At 40.2% G+C, this 15,616-nt stretch overlaps 1 protein-coding gene across 2 annotated transcripts in view; it reads right to left on the bottom strand.

The window, feature by feature from the left end:
• The window catches only part of abca1a (ATP-binding cassette, sub-family A (ABC1), member 1A), a 50,331-nt gene continuing 34,715 nt past the window's right edge, over positions 1–15,616 (bottom strand). The window contains exons 17-50 of one of the 2 annotated variants that reach the window (XM_037532632.1): positions 15,187–15,391; positions 14,410–14,523; positions 14,136–14,310; positions 13,787–13,918; positions 13,417–13,556; positions 13,181–13,318; positions 12,716–12,948; positions 12,530–12,602; positions 12,235–12,437; positions 12,045–12,093; positions 11,818–11,937; positions 11,458–11,606; positions 11,231–11,355; positions 10,703–10,801; positions 10,340–10,529; positions 10,021–10,115; positions 9,899–9,931; positions 9,593–9,698; positions 9,227–9,301; positions 8,486–8,655; positions 8,216–8,393; positions 7,789–7,904; positions 7,508–7,652; positions 7,280–7,403; positions 6,682–6,811; positions 6,435–6,555; positions 6,206–6,268; positions 5,960–6,066; positions 5,139–5,280; positions 4,647–4,781; positions 3,729–3,832; positions 3,437–3,529; positions 2,812–3,055; positions 1–2,448 (exon numbers count right to left, since the gene is read on the bottom strand). In XM_037532632.1, the coding sequence (XP_037388529.1) occupies positions 2,308–2,448; positions 2,812–3,055; positions 3,437–3,529; positions 3,729–3,832; positions 4,647–4,781; positions 5,139–5,280; positions 5,960–6,066; positions 6,206–6,268; positions 6,435–6,555; positions 6,682–6,811; positions 7,280–7,403; positions 7,508–7,652; positions 7,789–7,904; positions 8,216–8,393; positions 8,486–8,655; positions 9,227–9,301; positions 9,593–9,698; positions 9,899–9,931; positions 10,021–10,115; positions 10,340–10,529; positions 10,703–10,801; positions 11,231–11,355; positions 11,458–11,606; positions 11,818–11,937; positions 12,045–12,093; positions 12,235–12,437; positions 12,530–12,602; positions 12,716–12,948; positions 13,181–13,318; positions 13,417–13,556; positions 13,787–13,918; positions 14,136–14,310; positions 14,410–14,523; positions 15,187–15,391 (4,467 nt within the window). In that variant the 3' untranslated portion in view covers positions 1–2,307. The remainder of the gene's footprint in view (positions 2,449–2,811; positions 3,056–3,436; positions 3,530–3,728; positions 3,833–4,646; positions 4,782–5,138; positions 5,281–5,959; positions 6,067–6,205; positions 6,269–6,434; positions 6,556–6,681; positions 6,812–7,279; positions 7,404–7,507; positions 7,653–7,788; positions 7,905–8,215; positions 8,394–8,485; positions 8,656–9,226; positions 9,302–9,592; positions 9,699–9,898; positions 9,932–10,020; positions 10,116–10,339; positions 10,530–10,702; positions 10,802–11,230; positions 11,356–11,457; positions 11,607–11,817; positions 11,938–12,044; positions 12,094–12,234; positions 12,438–12,529; positions 12,603–12,715; positions 12,949–13,180; positions 13,319–13,416; positions 13,557–13,786; positions 13,919–14,135; positions 14,311–14,409; positions 14,524–15,186; positions 15,392–15,616) is intronic. The other variant, XM_037532633.1, reaches the window with a different exon arrangement.

Here is a 15,616-nt window from a genome sequence, read left to right as displayed (position 1 = left end):
GAGACTAAAATAGCCTTTTAATACTTAAAATGTAAACACATAATTTAACACAAATTGACCATGAGACATTTTATAATAACTTCTGTTAAACAAAGAGCATCCTGTGTAGAAACTTTTTAAAAAGTTCGAAAGTCCAGAACAAAACCAGTTCAACAAAGACTGTTATAAAGTGCTTCAATGTTGGGCCTATGGTGTCAGGCTACTTGCTCTCCACAGAACTAGAATTGCATTCTGACTGGAAAGACTCTCGTCCGTGTCTCTCAAATCGCAGTGAGGATTGTTTCTTTGATCTGGAATTGAATGATAAAGCAGCTATGCAGAAAAGCCTATCGGTGGCACTTTGTCACTTTTGGTCACTCTTAGCTTTAGGCTAGCAACAACAGCGCCTCTGAGAGGAGAGCCCATAGTGGTTTCACAAGAACGTCGCTGTCGTAAGAAAGCAGTCGCACTACTGTTGTATGAGATTTTGAATGTTTGGACCGTTTCTACTGGTCCATTCCTTATGAAATGTGCAGATGACTGAAAGGGTTTGGTGTGGAAGAGTTCATACATTTAGTTCCGACAGCGACGCGAGAATTGAATTGCAAAGAAATTCTGAAATATAGAAGGAATTTAATCCTGAGTTATCAACTCAATTGTGAGCAACACCCATTGACAGGACAGGCAGCCTACAATTGAGCTGGTAGTCTTGTGGTGCCAGATATGGTCTCATAATGGGAACATCTGGGGGACACCAAAGAGAAATACTGAGCTAAATGTGGGTGAGAATGTAGACTTAACAGGGCGGGGGATGTGGGGATAAGCTGAGGTTTTAAGGCAGCTCTCAAAGTTTTTTTTGGGGGGGGGGGTCATGGTTTGCTTGTCAGTGGACAGCAAACCTGTTGTTAGCCTATTAACACGGCTGAAAAGTCCCCCAAAAACGGCTCTGTCAGGTGACATTAGCATTAGCTTGGTTTCCGGGGTGGGTTTTAGAGGGACCGCACTCTTGTTTGCAGCAGGGTAAAAGCTTAACAAGTTGTTCCCAGATGTCTGTTCCGCTATTAGATCACATTTGGCCCGCAAAACGACTAAACTGTTAGATGTCCAAGGCTATTCAGGAGTAAATGTCTGTATTAAAAACAAGCATGTGGTGTATAGGCTACTACAGCACGAAAATCACTGACCACAGCGCATGGAGTAGTCTACAATGGTGGACCAACAGTACACCACACTACAATACGCCTTCAACTAGCTAGCTGGCGCTCTCACACATTAGCCTGACTCGCTGGGCTTGTAGTCACCCGACGCGCACTAGGAACTCTCGTTTGGCACGCACAATGTGTCACAACGGTTATGTAATATTTAGTTATAGGCCTCCTCCTCCTCCTCATCGTTTTTTTCCCCATCGTTTTGTATTTTATTATAAAAAAGTGACCTCTCAGTGAAGTCCTGCCATACATCCCCCCCGTGATCCACCTGTTGAAACCCTCTTGAAAACACAACAGTAGGACGCGACAGTACTAGCACTCTTATAACTGGAATAAAGCACATGCTTCGGCTCGCGCAGGAGTCCCCCATGCGGCTTCTTTGTAAAGCATGCAGCACACACCTCAAAGAAACCAGGAATTAGCATCCGCAAAACTATTTTAGCCATTTAAGGCAGTAAAAAATGTCTCGGTTTACATCCAGGCGAAATCACATTTGTTGCTTCCTTAACTTCTTGGAATGGCCAGTATCTTGTCCTCTTTTCCATTGGTTGACTGTTGACCGTCAACTCAACCACGAAAGCCTCCTCACTGAACAGCAGTGGACAATCTCACTTTGTGTTTTTGCCAAAAAAACAAAACAAAACAGTTTTGATAGTCAAAGAGACGCTAAAATTGCTGCTCCTTAACAGCAATTGTAAGTCTGTAAGTCTGTTCTTGAAAGAGATGAACTTAGGCCCTGAATTATAAGTCTTGCTGGCAGTGTCTGATTGAAACTAGGCAGAATCTTCATAAGCACTCTGGTCTGTTGTCGCTACAACACTACACTGGAACAGATAGCTTCAAGTTTCACGCACGCTAATGTTGCGATGCAGCAAGTGGCACCAGGCTCTTCCTTGACAACATCGTAGTGGATTCTTCTCCATTTTTGTTTGTTTTTTGCATTGATTTGCATTGAGTTTTCTCTCAGTAGTGTGTGGTAAGTCCAGTGCCCCATTGTGGGCGCACACTCCACTGAAGAAGTATAACCAAAAAAAAGAAATGAAAAAAAAAAGTATGAAAAATGACACTAGAGTCTCATAAAACGGATATCGGCACATCCGTTCGTGGCAAGTTTGGCGGATCACACAACTGTCTCCTTGGCTTTTTCGTCCATGAGGAAAGAGTTGAGTTGAGAAAAGTCCACCACCACATCATTCTTGCCTATGGAAATGTCTTTAAAGTGGTCCTCGTCACTTTGGTCCTTGGCAAAATTGACGAATACCTAAAAGAAGCGCATCAAATGGAGAAGAGCATCAAATACAGGTCAAACTGAAAACAGAGGTTTTAGAAATACAATAAAAGTAGACAGGTTTTGTATTTGCTACGTTTCATGTTTTGGTATGAAAGTGAGGGAAAACGCTATTAACTGAAATTTTAACTTGAATTTATTCTTAAATTTATTCTAAATTTCATTTACATTCAAGTCAAAGTCATTTATTTTTAACCAGGACATTAACCCTGGGAAAAGAAGTGTTACTGTCGTTAGTTATTAAGGTTGAATTACTTCAAGAAAGTCTGGTTCAGCAATCGATAAGCCCGATTTCCTAACAACAAACAAGCAGCTTATCTAAAATCATACACTTACTTGGTCTAATGTGGTCTGAGAGACGGAGTAGTCCTCGATATGGAGTTCGTCTTTGTTCTTGGCGAGGATGCTGAAGATTCGTGCTAGAGAAGACAGTGAGGAAGGCAGCTGGTACTGGAGCATGTTCCTGTGCTTCTCCTTCAGAGTACTGCCAGGCAGCTCATACTCAATGAACTGCATCACTGGCTCCAGCTGCGGGTCGGCCCCTGCGACCCGGAGGATTATGGTGTAGCCGTCGCCAAACCTGAATACGCAAACAAAACGCTGATTAATCGCTGCTCTTACTTTGTGTTTGTGACTATTGAAGGTCATCTATGATGTCTACAAGAATATCTTTCCTGTAATGGAGAGATACCTGACATATCGAGTACAACAGCTAAAATTACCATCTAAAAGTATTAAGAACTACATTTTACATTGTTCCAGTATATAAAGTAATAAAAACAAATTCAAATCAAAAGTGATTGGTGCACTGAATTTAGTGTTTAGTAGTGCTAATATGATTTTGTTGGTGTAATCTTAGAACCAAATTTGAATAAATTCCCACAACACATGACAATCATTGCTGGCTTCTGAGCAGAAATCCTGTGGTGTGTTGAAAAGCGTCAGTTCTCCGAGTTCCTACCTGTTCTTTAAGTGCTGGACACTGCCCAGGCAGCGGAACCTGCCATTGACCATAATGGCCATGCGAGTGCAGAGGGCTTCACACTCCTCCATACTGCAAAAGAAAAGGAGTGGATTAGGTTAGACATAGACTTCATCTAACTTAAGAATCAAACTAAGTGACCGTGAGAAGCATTGAAGGGACGAGGGAAAGCTGATATGACTAGTTATACGTATATTATACGACATCACTAATGCAGTTCCAAAATGAGTGCAACTTCATCATTTCAAGCTGAACTGGCTGTCTCTCTTACCTGTGTGAGGTGAGAACGACGGAGCGTCCTTCTTTAATGATGCTGAGGATGCAGTTCCACAATGCTCGCCGGGCCTTGGGGTCCATACCAGTGGTGGGCTCATCCTGTTACCAGAGCAACAATCAGGACAAGCGTTACCCACAGATTGAGCAAGAAGAACAGGCAGAACAGGTATGAACAGCGGCAAAAGGCTCATGATGTCTCTCGCTCTGCATATTTCCAAAGGGATGTGGCCAAGCTTTATGTGACAAGTGCAACAAGACCCATCCAGCTTTAAAAGCCTCTGGGAGGCGCTTAAAGTATCAGAAGGTGCAAAGACAGTAACAGAGGTCACATTGGTATTGCTTGGGTCTTAAAAAAGGGACGGTAGCCGATTCGAAGAGAATGCGGGTCAGACATGATAAACAAAAACACAGAACCTCAACCAAGAATCCAACAACAAACAAGATCAAAACATCTAAACACCATCCAAACAGTACAAACAGAACAAGCTTCCAAACATCAAACATTACAAAGACCAACACAGACCAAGGCAAACACAGGGCTTAAATACACAAGGTCTAACATGGGATCACAAGACACAGGTGGAAACATAGGTGGGGACAATCAGGGGTGGAGTAACCAAACAAGGGGCTGGGAAAACCAAAACAAAAACACATGGGCTAAACCAAAAGACAGCGCAAACACATGGGCAGGCCGGGGGGAGGGGGGGGGGCAATCGTGACATCATGAACCTTGGATGATTCTTGCAAATGGCAAATGTTAACTTAGATGACTAGTTAACCCCCTTAGGCTTATATGATCTTTAGGCTTATTTTTTGTGGTATTTACATTGTATTTATTAATATATTATGCAGTCGTGTGCGTTATGTCTTTAAGCAAGGGTTGAAGGTTACTTTATATATGCTTCATACTCACCAAGAAAACCACTGGTGGACCCCCGATCAGAGCGATGGCAGTGGAGAGCTTACGCATATTTCCTCCACTGTAGCTCCCTGCAGCTCTGTCTACATATTTCACCAGCCCCAGCTTACGGATGCCCCAGTCCGCCACCTAACAGCAGTAATCCAGCATGAAACAATAATGTCAACTACAGACTGATACTTATTAATAAGCAGGTAGAAATGGATTGATGCAATGTGATACACTGAACCGAATGTTTTCAAACTCTTTCATTTTTATTATAATGATATTAAATATGAAAGTCCCCACAAAGTTTGGTGTACTGTTTTTGATGCTCCGCTACTGCATAGTCACATTTGTAATACTGAAGTCATACCAACATAATCAAATTGAACTGGATTATGGTGAAATCTGATACACTGAGTCATTCCCTAAAGAATTATCCTTATCAAAAGATCAGGTTCCTCACAGTTCTATCCATACTAACTTTAGTTGATGATTACTGACCTCGCAAACTTCTTTTTCAGGCACTCCCCGCAGAATGGCGTAAAACTCCAAGTGTTCTCGGCCAGTGAGCAGGTCATTTATTGCATCGAATTGTGGACAGTAACCCATGTTCTGATGCACCTCATCAATCTCTGTCAGCACACTGAGAAAGAAATCAAGCATGTACATTCAGCCTTTTTACAATTTTCCAAAGCTTCTCCATAGATCAATGGGTTAAGATGAAAACACAGTCATTCAGTGGTTTGATGTGAAAAGATCCATTCTAGAGAAACTTGCCAAGGCAGAATTGTTTGCAGTGGTGGGAATAAAAACCAGATGTCTCAAAGAAAAACATTACATGAAATTGTTATAAATACGCTGCTTGGAGCCTGAAACATTATTTTACAATATGTTTCAGACAAGGTTTAACACAAATTAACAGTAAAGAGATACATGAGGCGAGTTCTAAGGTAAAATAGTACCCAAAGATTTTTTTTTCTGATTTACCAGTGTTTTAACTATTAACGGCATTATATGTTAAACTCAGAAATCGTGCCTATATTTGTGTCACAGATGTCACAACCACTGGTTCCTATCACCAGCACTGTACAGAAATCTGAGTTGTAAAGTTTCCATGCAAAGGATAATTTCACATCAAATCACTCAGACTTTACATCTCAAAAAGTAAAAATTAAAAAAAAAATTGGCAGAATTCTTCCTACATTATAATTATTAAAGGCTTTCACAACTTTTACTAAATGCATTTTGCATATAGAAAGCACAAAGTGATTTATTAGCTATATATCAGGTTACAGACAACACATTGAATTGAATTTGCTTACCTCTTGCCAGCTAAATAGGCCTCTCCACTTGTGATTACAGAATCGCCAGTCAGCATCTTGAAGGTGCTTGTCTTTCCAGCACCATTTACACCAAGTAAGCCAAAACACTACAAAGAAAAAAAATCATATGAATAATCATGAACCTAATAAAAGTAAAGCTGATTAAATTTTAAATATGAACCACTCTCAATTGCATGTAGGCTGAATATGCTCAGTTCATAAAGCTCATTGACATTATGTACTTACTTCTCCAGGTGGAATTCCTACACACAGCCTGTCCACAGCTGGCTTTTGTTTCCTTTTATACACCTGCAGGAACATCATATCATCACTTTACTGCTAAAAGTGTTTGGCTATATTATTTTGCAGAACCACCAAATCATCACTATATTGCTAAAAAATGCCTGGTTGTTTTTTGCTGGCCTATCACTTTACAAGGGACGCTTCGTATTGCTTCTAATGTGTAAAAACCTACCTTGGTCAGCTGCCTGAGCTCCAAGATGTCACTGTGTCCACCTCCACTCAAGATCCTTTGCCTTTCTCTAGCTACATCCTCATCTTCCTCAGCGATCGGCTTTAAATGAGCACTAAATCCCCTGTACAAACAAAGATGTAGCCAGTATAGATGTAAATGTGGGTTAAAAGAAGCAGCTTTATTACAATGTCTCACAATATCTTGTGAAAAAATTCATAAGATAACAACACCTGACTGGAATGTTTACCTGGCCTTGATGCAGAAGCGGTACTGTATGAGCACAGTGATGAAGAAGAATACTACACCTTCCACAGCCATAGCAAAAAGGTTTTTGCCCACCATATCCCACGCCAGAGGGGAACGGAACCGATTCTCACCTGAGAACACAAATGACGGTCATATTAGAATTTACCCAAACTTCTTTTAATATTGCAATTAAGGGTTATATTGATGCTCCTGAAGGTGTTTTTGTCTTATAATCTAAAAGTATAGGGGGATATTATAATGCCCTTGTAATGTGCTTATACTGGCTTCATAAGCCAGTAGCTGGTAAATAACTATCTGCTTATTATAAAACTATACAAATAGCCAACTAATTACAAATACTTGCTAATTAAGACTTAATAAGTGTATTACATTATAATGCCCCACTACATTCAATTCTTATTCTCAACAAAACAAATCAATTTGATATAAGGAGACACCTTCATGGGATCATTACCATTTTTTTGCAACAGGCAAGTGTTGGTATGTATGTGTAAATGGCTGTTATAAGCAGCTATCAGCTTTCATAAGCTTTAGTGATTGCGTGAATCTGGAAAGTGAGTCGGTAGACAATATCCTACCGAATCTCTCCAGGGCGTCAGCCATAGCCTGGTTCTTCACCATATCTATCAGTCCTCGGCCCAGACAAAAGTGGGGGAAGATCAGGAATACATTCTTCAAAATGTCATTGATGCCACCAATCTCCTGTAATCAGAGACATCACAGAGGTTAGAGTTTATCTTGATGTAATTATGACGTTTAGGAAAGCACTGAAATCTAGTCTGTTTTAGTGAAAGGTCAGTACTTACATTGCTGCCAAAAAGCTCCAATACAAATGTGGACACACTGCCATTAATTCCAATCAGGATGTTGACACTAGTTAAGACCACATATGCAGTGCTGGGGATCTTAAAGAAGAACGATGCTGGGTACATCAGAGGTGTTATGGACCACCTGTACACACATAGACACAGATAAAGAAGCACATGAATTAACAATCCCTTGGAGAATAAAGCCTACAAGAAATTTAATTATCATAAAATGTGCTGAGTAGGAAAACAGTGTGTTGCCAGGTAGATTAAGGCCTTACCCATAGAGAAGGAGAAGAAGAGCCAGAACAGGTAAGTTAGTGGAGGAGACGTAGGCATCTTGTTGGAAGCAGACAAAGATGATGATGACCAGGGTTGCTGGGACTATGTAGTTGCACTGGAATTGAAGGGACAGATCAGAGGTATGTGTATGAGCCATGTGTTTGCACTCTGGCATTCAATCTGCACAGACAAAGTCTCTACTCCTGTGTTTCCCATGTACTAGTACACTGTCCCGGTCACATCAAAACCTTGTAACTCGTAAATTATTTAGAAAATTCTCATTACATTAATGTATTTTAAAGCTAAGAATGTTTTCTTCTCTAAAGGTACAAGTTTATCAATGAAAGCTATATATTATAGTACCATCTCAATGCCATTTTAATATTACTTTTGTCTGCTGTCCACAGAAATCCAGTAAGCTCTTACCATATCCCAGACGAAGTTAGCCAGCCAGTAAAGGAAGGGCTGCACTCCACTGATAAACTGCATGTGCTTGGCTTTGTTCACCCTCTCCTGGATGAGGAAGACTACAAAGCTGGCCGGGACAAAGGACATGGCGAAAATGACACAGATGGATACCAGGACGTCGACAGAGGTGGTCATCCTGGGAAAATAAGGGAATAGTAGCTTGTGATATTTTACTGACAGCAAATTTTAAAGTTCTTTTTTTTTTTAACTGAAATTGTCTTTACTCACAGGGCCACTTGTGAGAGCTGCTCTTTGGTTAGATTCAGTGGGTGGTTGAAAGCTCTGATGGCAAACTTGGCAGGGTCCAGTCCAGCGGGCAGGCTGGCACGCAGGATGCCGTTGTTCATCACATTGAGGAAAGCTCCGATGCTATGCCAGCCTTTGTTATTGAACCAGACCTGCTCGAGGACAGGAGAACGAATTGTTAGTGAGGATTCACCAAAGCTCACACATGCTTTAGCTTATAACTACAACAGCTTCACTTTAACTGTACTGTACAATTCAACACTTGTTGGTTTGCAATATGTATGAACAAAGCTACAGTGAAGGTACTGCTCACAGTGAGTCTCCAATCTTCTACATACATCATTTATTCTAAACAGATAGTTTAGTTCTTCGAACACAACCACTTTGAGGAAACCAAATTGCATACGCAGTGCAGTGGATAAAGACTTTTACTGCAGCTCACTTAATAGTATTACTGATTTGGCCTTAGTTGATAAGGGCAGCTTTGTTTAAAGTAAACAATAAACAACTCTGCTGTGATCAACCATTGTTCATTGTAGTTATAGAACCAATTGTGTAAGGACATATAAGGAACAGATATATAAGAAAAATATCCCAAACACACAACTTCTACCTCTCTAACACAAGCATATAGTACTTTCATTAAACCCAACAAGCCAAAACATTATGATATTTATGCTATCAAACACAAACCATTCCCAAACATAAAACAAGTCTACTGACCTTGACATTGTTCTTAGTATCCAAGCCTTGGATGAAACCAGATAGGCTTTTCAGAAACCTGTCAGCTGCAGTGCCCTGGAACCAAATCAAGTAAAGTAAATTAGTAAGATTGACTGAAGGTGTCAGTCACTACTGATGGTCTGTTAATGGTTTGATCCTTTAATAAAAATAATTTATTTGATTCAAATATGCGCACCATCTTCACAGGAATAAAATATTTTAAATCAACCTCATTTTGGCCAGAAGGAAGTAAACTGAAATGATGTGATAGGTTTTACTCCTATGGAAATTAGGTACACATTTGAATCAAGCACTATCCTATAGAAATTATCTATAGGATCCTGTCAGACACAAGCTGAAACTCACCCTTTCCAAGCTGAAACGATGGCGCACGTGAGCGATAGCATCAATGATCTCATTAGCAGGGGGCAGGGCCTGTGAACTTCTCGCACCCAATGAAAATCCACCATACCTGTGGACAGAGGTGTCAATGAATGAGTGACAAAATCCAACACATTTATGAAGACTAGCTTTAATATACTGTAATATGTCAGTAAATGTGTCAGTGAATCAAGGTTTTTCACACAAGAACTCGACAAATCATACAATTATAATATATCATTAAGACATCACAACATAAAGGCAGTTTGAAGACAAAGCTGATATACATACCTGAATTCATTGACCCAGATCTTGTTCTTCAAACTGTAAGAACAAAAAACAGCTGCTGTTAATATGCATAATACGTAGGCATTTATTGGAGTTTCATAGCTTCTTTGTCTCCATTAACTTACCTTCTGCCAATAATCTGTGCATATGTTTTCACCAAGTAGTCTGAGATATTTCTTCCAGTCAGATTTTGCAAAGTGTCTGTGCTGCTAACTTTTATCTACAGACAATAAATGAAAAAGAAAAGGTTAAGAAGACAAAGCACAAAGAAGAACACTATATTCTATATAAAATAAGGGCAAGCTTTTATCTACTTCTAGGCTTGTTATTTAGTTATGTTAAGACTTATTATTCCATAAATATTACAAATTACTTGGTAACAACTGTAAAACTAATATGTAGTTAACCCAGTTCAGGGGTTAATGTAATTCTTGTGCTTTTTACCTGTGGTGGTGGTAGACCACCTGCTCCTGGTGGACACTCTGGCAGCATCTTCTTTTTCTTTTCACAGCTGCATTCGCAAAGAGGTGAAGGGTTCTCCATGCTCCAGTTTCCCATCACAAACATGTCCCTCACTGTCTCAGAAACATCTGGCTGGGCCCATTCCTCTTCTCTAATTGGACAAGAGCTGTCTCTGTTTTATAGAAAATAAATAATCAGTCATTCCTTTCTGTATGTTCTGTAAGCTCACAAACTTCTGATTTCCTCTATAAGACAAAGCCTCCATTTAATGTATAGAAGAATTTTGTCTCCACCTCGGTGCTATAATACAGATGTCGGACATGATTAGAAGATTTCAGCACTTACACAGACTTTCCTTCCTCTACACATCGTCCACTGTAGGCTGGTTGATCTGTTAAGGTTCCAAGAAGCTTGCCTGTCTGCATGTCCTCTGGAGCATCATTGCTGGAGTAAAACCATGCCTGTTAGTGTCCTTGGCTTATGCAGCTTTTATAACAGCAAAGATTTTTTTTTTTTTTATTTTACCTCCCAGTCATAACAAGGAGTAAGAAAAATGACTATGATCTGTCATCAGGAGATTAGAGATGGATTAGAGATGGCACAATACCACTTTTTCATCAATATCAATTCTGAAACCTTGAGTATCTGACAATACCAATACTAATTTTTTTATTTAAAAGCTACTAAGCTATAACATCAGATTGGTGCCATGTGCATAGTATATTGGTTGAGTGCACAATTTTACTCTAGGAAGCTAAATATACTAGCACATCTGCAAAACTAATAGCTAATAGCTGGCAAGGGAAGCAACTCGCTTCATTATTATGAAACTGCAGCCTTATACTTTTAATTAAATATTGTGGTGGGTTATACCTGATGAAGGTGTACTGCTCTTCATACATGCTGGGCTCCAGCTGTAAACTGGGGTATTTCCCAAAGGGTGGAACAATAAGACTGAAGACCAGAGCAATGCACACAAACACAGCCGGCAGCACGATCTGTAGAAAGCAAATTTGGTTGGAGATATCCTATGTATTTGTAGAAAGTGTGAGAAAGAGCTGTGATCGCATTTAACAAATGTTCTGGGATGATGAACTCACCTGAGCAAAGAATCCTTTTCTAGAGCGTCGGGCATACAAGAAGCGTTTCCAGAGCAAAGCCACAAACTGCTGTCTCTTCAGACTCCAGCCTTTTACTTGGTATGAGCCTTTTCCGTCAGATCCACCCAACCAGTCCGTCTCACGAGATTCTGGAGATGCAGCATTACACATCAAATGCGTGAGCTAAATTCTCACTCTTAATACCTTTTATTTTCATCGCTTGGCTAACTGTGGCCAAATCACCTACACATTTCATGATTTGACAGATGAGATGTGATGTATGATGTGATTGTAATATACTACTATTGTACTAATATATACTAAGATGGGAGTGAAATGAGTGATGGGTAACAGAACTACCTGGATCACCTTCTGAGTCATTGAAATCAAAGCTATCATCTTCAGTGAATGGTTTCAGGCAGCTCTGATGGTCACCACCAAATGCATGTCTACGGTTCCTTCTGGGAAGAATAGTGCCATCTGGAAGTGAAATAACCAGAGAAATGAATTCATTAATGCATACTATTATGCACATTTACAATCCATACTCTACAGTGACATCAACAAAAGAACAGGTTTGAGCTTACCTGATGTTTCAGCGTCAACTCCATTGTCCTCTGCAACTTTGAGGAAAATCTGCACCACAGAACATGAACATTATATTACACTGTTACATATAGTGGACTGAATGAAACCAAGCATCAAAAGCCATTTGATCAGTTACAATAAGGTAATAGAATGAAAAACGATACAACAAGGACATTAATGTTGAAGTACCTCTTCCAGGGTTGTGTCTGAGATGCCATAGCTGGAGATACCAAGGTCAGTGAGGCGATCATCAATCTCATGGAACAGTTCCACAAAGGCTCCGTCTTTGGCTGCTTCATAAGGCAACACATAAGTGATCTCATGACCCAGATCCTCTACCATTCTGGCAGATGGGACATGCTTGAAGATGACATTAGAGATGAGGGAGATATCTGTAAAGGAAATGAAGATAAAGGTAAATCTCCAATCTCATAAAAAATTTCATTCCTTAGGAAACCGTTCGTTTGAAAAATTGAAAGCTTACCAATGGTAGTGGTTTCACTTTCATGATCACTGCCCAGGCCAGCATCAGAGCTGCTTTCAGAGACACTGTCCTCCTGAACATGGAAAAAAGCATGTTAATTATTTTTCATTCTATTAGGTTACTGCATCATTAATGCCCTATTTACATAGCAACTTACTCTTATTATTTGGTTAAATGGATACCCACCTTCTTGAGGCTATTCTTGGAGTAAGAGACAGTGCTGCTGGAGTTATGGCAGGAGCTCAACGAGAGGTCAAAGTCCCTCTTGACCAGAGTCAGATAGTATCCAGTGCCCAGCTGTGTCTTGAGGAAGAGGGAGGAGCCTACACAGCACAGCTTCCCATGGGAAATGATGGCTATGCGGTCGCCTAAAATGTCTGCCTCGTCCATGTGGTGGGTGGAAAGGATGATGGTTCGACCTAAAATTGTGAAAACTATTACTATTTGCAACTGTATCGGTAAATAAGTACATGATTTACTAAGCAATGATGCTTTGTATAATAAGGATCAAACATTTTATATGCTTTAAGCAGCTAAAATGACTACAACAGACTCAATACTTCTTTATACTCCATTCACCACACAAAGGGCCCAAAGGGAAGTATAAAAGACAATATTTTAAAATATAAAAGAAGCGTCCATGTTCTATACCTTGACGATACTTCAGCAACAGATCCCAAATGCCTCTGCGGGCATATGGGTCAACCCCAGCAGTAGGTTCATCCAGGATCACAACTTTTGAACCTCCAACGAATGCCAGTGCTACCGACAACTTTCTCTGCATTCCACCTGTAATGGAATTAATAGAAATTATATATTGTACTATGACAATGGTAACAGTGCTGCAGGGTGTTTAACAACAGAAATACTTTTTGCCACATGCTTACCTGACAGCTGACTGGTGCGAGATTTGCGCTTGTGAGGCAGGCCGAGGTCTGCTACAATCTGATCCATCTCAAACTTCACCTTGTCCTCAGAAAGACCTTTCAGCCGAGCATAGAACCAGATGTGTTCTTCCACTGTCAGCCTAGAGACCAACCGGGCACAACAAGTTGAAACAGGACACTCATAGCTGGGTTTATGGCAGCAATTCCAAGCAACAGAGATGCTAATCGGGTTAACTGAGATACAGCAAGAATGAAGTATAAAGTGCTATCACTTTATAGTTGCTATCTTGTGTTCTTCTCTGAGTAATGAAGCAAAAATTAATCAAACTGATGTTCAGTGTTTAGCTTAACAGAGAATGGGATTACACACATGCTGAAGAGGACATTGTGCTGTGGGCACACGCCCAAATTCTGACGGATGGCGCTCAGATCCATGCGGATATCTTTGCCCATGATGTAGGCCGTGCCAGACGTCGGGGGGAATAGGCCAGTAAGAATAGACCTAAAAGAGAAAGCATTTAATACAAAATACTGTATTTATAACTCATATATTCTAATGTGATAGTGACATATATATATATATATATATATATATATATATATATATATATATATATATATATATATACACACACACACACACACACACACACACACACACACACACACACACACACACACACACACACACACACACACACACATATTAGTGGTCTTACATGGTAGTGGTCTTTCCTGCTCCATTGTGACCCAGGAAGGATGTGATCTGTCCCTCATAGAAGCCCAGAGTCAGGTCATCCACTGCTAGCTTGTTACCATGTCTGTACACCTTCACCAGATTCTCAATGTACACGCCAGGTTCCAGATCAGCTGGTACCTCCTCGATGCATATTGCTTTAAGGAAACACATCATTCATTTAGCCTCAGCAGCAAGCTGATTTAATCTCATATTATTATAAGAGAGACTAAATTCAACTGTTTTACAAGGCCTACCTTCTGCATTTTCTTTTTTGTTGGTGGTTGGTGGTGAAGTCCAGCCACATTTCTCTCCACACCAGTAGGACTTAGTGAAGGGGAAATACCATGGCCGAGGAATACCATATTGACCTTATTGTAGACAGAAAGCATTTAAGAAATGTTACCAATGCACAAAACTGAAACAATTTGAACACCACACACTCCTCATATATTCAGCCCAGTCGGTCATACAGGACCTGTATAATTCCGGATACTATCATAGTTGCAGCTTCCGCAATTAAATGACTAGGCACTGCACAGCACAGTGATAATGTGTGCTGATTAATGCTTCACAACAGTGAAGATTTGTGAATGATCAATAATTAGATTTAACACTGATGTAATTCTGAGTCACCACCAGAAAATAACATGACTGCTTATGAGAATATCTGCTGCGTCTGTGTTGTACAGTTGATTCCAAAAGACCATAATTTCTCTGCGTTATTACAGAAGCCAGTGGGCAGTTATTTTAACACCTGGACATAGTCTATTTTTAATGTGTTTTGTGAACTTACAGTTAAAGCCAATGTGTTTTCCTGTGATTAGTCAAAGAACAGAAAAGCTGTTGGCACTTATAACAGAACAGTGGCCATTGAATCCTACTATAAACATGCTTCAAGTTAGCAGGCTTTCAGTTGTTTGTGCCTACTTTGTCAATGACAACTGACAATGAAGACCAGATGAAGCAGATTAGGGCGGAAAACTCTGTATTCCTTTAAGCCAAACCCCAAATACAGTAAAGTACAAAGTTACCTGGGAAGACAGCTTCGATGTACCAGGTCATGACAGCATAGAGCAAAGCATCAAACAGCATGAGGGAGATGGAAGTTGTGAGGCTATAGCTGTCCTCCTCCAGTGGGCTAGAGAGCAGGTTGCTCCACTGAATTCCCACTCCCTGTTCCTCAAAAAGGGCGAAGTACTCACAGCCAAAGCCAAATGCCACCGGTGACAAGAGGCTCTGAAAAACAGAGACACACAGACACATATATATGCATGCATATTCTTTGTCCAGTGACAAGCTTTCATTATTTATGAGCTACATTAACCTCGTAGTTCCAGGGCAAAAACAAAGACTCAAATTTCAGACATCTAGCATGTCTTGGCTGGCTGATTACATTTTGGGAAAGGGAACAGTTCTGCAAACAGATTTTTTGTTGGATTATTCGTTTAACAGTAAATACAG

This window comes from Pygocentrus nattereri, chromosome 22 (genome assembly GCF_015220715.1).
Source record: "Pygocentrus nattereri isolate fPygNat1 chromosome 22, fPygNat1.pri, whole genome shotgun sequence".
Lineage (NCBI taxonomy): Eukaryota > Metazoa > Chordata > Actinopteri > Characiformes > Serrasalmidae > Pygocentrus > Pygocentrus nattereri.
Note: the sequence above shows the minus strand (reverse complement) of the source record. Positions and strands in the feature narration are given on the sequence as shown.